Source organism: Plasmodium gaboni, assembly GCF_001602025.1.
Source record: "Plasmodium gaboni strain SY75 chromosome Unknown, whole genome shotgun sequence".
NCBI classification, from domain to species: domain Eukaryota; phylum Apicomplexa; class Aconoidasida; order Haemosporida; family Plasmodiidae; genus Plasmodium; species Plasmodium gaboni.
This window is the reverse complement of record NW_017385382.1, coordinates 1-2,643: the sequence shown is the minus strand read 5'-3', so window position 1 is coordinate 2,643 and position 2,643 is coordinate 1. Positions and strand designations below refer to the sequence as shown.

General features: G+C 23.6%; 1 protein-coding gene across 1 annotated transcript; it reads right to left on the bottom strand.

The window, feature by feature from the left end:
• Window positions 1-117: 117 nt before the first annotated feature.
• Window positions 118-1,449, bottom strand: PGSY75_0021200 (elongation factor 1-alpha; the record flags this gene model as incomplete). Its single annotated transcript, XM_018783353.1, has 1 exon — window positions 118-1,449. One exon carries the CDS (start codon window positions 1,447-1,449, stop codon window positions 118-120), a length of 1,332 nt encoding a protein of 443 aa, XP_018638870.1.
• Between the last annotated feature and the right edge of the window lie 1,194 nt (window positions 1,450-2,643).

Below are 2,643 nucleotides of genomic sequence, written 5' to 3'. Positions count from 1 at the left end.
AAAAAAAAAAAAAAAAAAAAAGGAAAAATATAATTATAAATATAAATACGAAATAAATATAAAATATAAAACTTCAATATATATATTTAATTATATATATTTAGGTATGTAATTAGTTTATTTCTTGGCTGGTGCTTTAGCTGTGACAGCTCCGGGTTCTTTCTTTTCAACTGATTTAATGATACCAACAGCAATGGTTTGTCTCATATCACGAATAGCAAATCTTCCTAATGGTGGATATTCAGTAAAGGTTTCAACAACCATAGGTTTTTTAGGTTCTAAACTAACTAAAGCGGAATCTCCTGATTTAATGGCTTTTGGATTTTCTTCAACAACTTTACCTGAACGTTTGTCGATTTTAGAATCAATGTTTAAAAATTTACATGAAATGTGGGATGTGTGACAATCCAAAACAGGGGTATAACCATTTTTGATTTCACCAGGGTGGTTTAAGATAATAACTTGAGCAGTAAATTTGGAACATCCTTTTGCTGGTTCATTTTTGGTATCTGAAGCAACGTAACCTCTTTTGATTTCTTTAACAGAAACGTTCTTTACGTTAAAACCAATATTGTCTCCTGGTCTGGCTTCTTCTAAAACTTCCTTGTGCATTTCAACTGATTTACATTCAGAAACAACAGCTGATGGTGCAAAGTTCAAAACCATACCGGCTTTCAAAATACCTGTTTCAACACGACCAACAGGGACAGTACCAATACCACCAATTTTGTAAACACCTTGGAGTGGAATTCTTAATGGCTTGTCATATGGTCTCTTTGGTGGTTCCATAGTATCAAGGGCTTCTATTAAGGTTCTTCCCTTATACCATGGTGTTTTATCTGATTTTTCGATTAAGTTATCTCCTTCAAAACCTGAGATGGGAATGAAGTCAACCTTATCAGCTTGGTATCCTACTTTCTTTAAGTAATCCTTAACTTCTTTTTTAATTTCTTCATATCTGTCTTCGGAATATTTGACAGTATCCATCTTGTTAACACCAACAACAATTTGTTTCACACCTAAGGTAAATGCTAATAAAGCGTGTTCCTTTGTTTGACCTTCTTTTGAAAAGGCACCTTCGAAACCACCTACTTCTGCTGGAACAACTAATAATGCAACATCTGCTTGAGAAGTACCAGTAATCATATTTTTAATAAAATCCTTGTGACCTGGTGCATCAATAACTGTAAAGAAATATCTTGGTGTTTCAAATTTCCATAAGGCAATATCGATGGTAATACCTCTTTCTCTTTCTGCCTTAAGTTTATCTAAAACCCATGCATATTTGAAACTACCTTTACCCATTTCAGCAGATTCCTTTTCAAACTTTTCAATAGTTCTTCTATCTATACCTCCTAATTTGTAAATAATGTGACCTGTAGTGGTTGATTTTCCACTATCGACGTGGCCAATGACGACTAAGTTAATATGTGTTTTTTCCTTTCCCATTTTGAATATATATTTTTAATTAATATATAAGAAATTTTTATTTAAATGTAAAAGAAATATATATCTTTCAGATTTTCTTTGTTTTTTTTTTTTTTTTTATTGTTATCTTTTTATAATATAAAATATATATAATATATTATTATATTATTCTTGAATTGGTAATGTGAAGGAAAAAAAAAAAAAATTTACAATAAATTATATGAAGTGAATAAATTTAAATTTTATTATTTATTTTATTATATATATAATATTATGTTTTTTTTTATTAACATATTTTTTATTATCTTAAAGCTTTATTATTGAATTATATGTATAACATTAAAAAAAAAAAAAATTATTATAAAAATTTTTTTTTTTTTTTTTAACATAGGAAGGTATAATATATATTATATATATATAATAATATTAAATATATATATTATGTGAAAAAAAAGTAATATATACGTAAATTTTTATAATTATACATTATTTATTTATAAATCCGTACTGGTATCGATATGGTACATATAATTTTATGTTATAAGATTATTTAAGTAAATGTAATATTATATACTCTATAGTAAATTTATTGAAATACCCATAATATTAAATTTATAATATTATAAGTATAATATAAATAATAAATTGAAATACTTTTCACATACATTTATTTATTATATGTTTTATTAATTATAAATATACAATAAATAAATATATATTTATTAAAATTCAGAGGAATACAGATATTTTTATATAATGAGGATAATGAAATAATCTTATTCGCAAAAAAAAAAATAAAATAAAATAATTCACCTATATATTATATATATTTATATATATATATTTTTAAAAGATTTTTCTTGAGGGGAATAATATATATTCGGTCATATACTAGAAGGTACCTCTTAACGGTTCACCCCTCTTAACCCCATTTATATATCATCCACTATAAAATAAATGTAATATTAAAAATTACTACGTATATAGTAAAATATATGAATAATATTATTATTCAAAAAATAAAAAACATAAAAGTACAAATAACAAATTATTTATATTATATTTTATATATTTATATATAATGATGAATAATAATATATATTTAATAAATATGCAGAAAAAAATAAAAATATTATAAAACTAAAATAAAATTATATATATATATATATATATATTATATATATTTTATATATATATATATATTTTATATATATA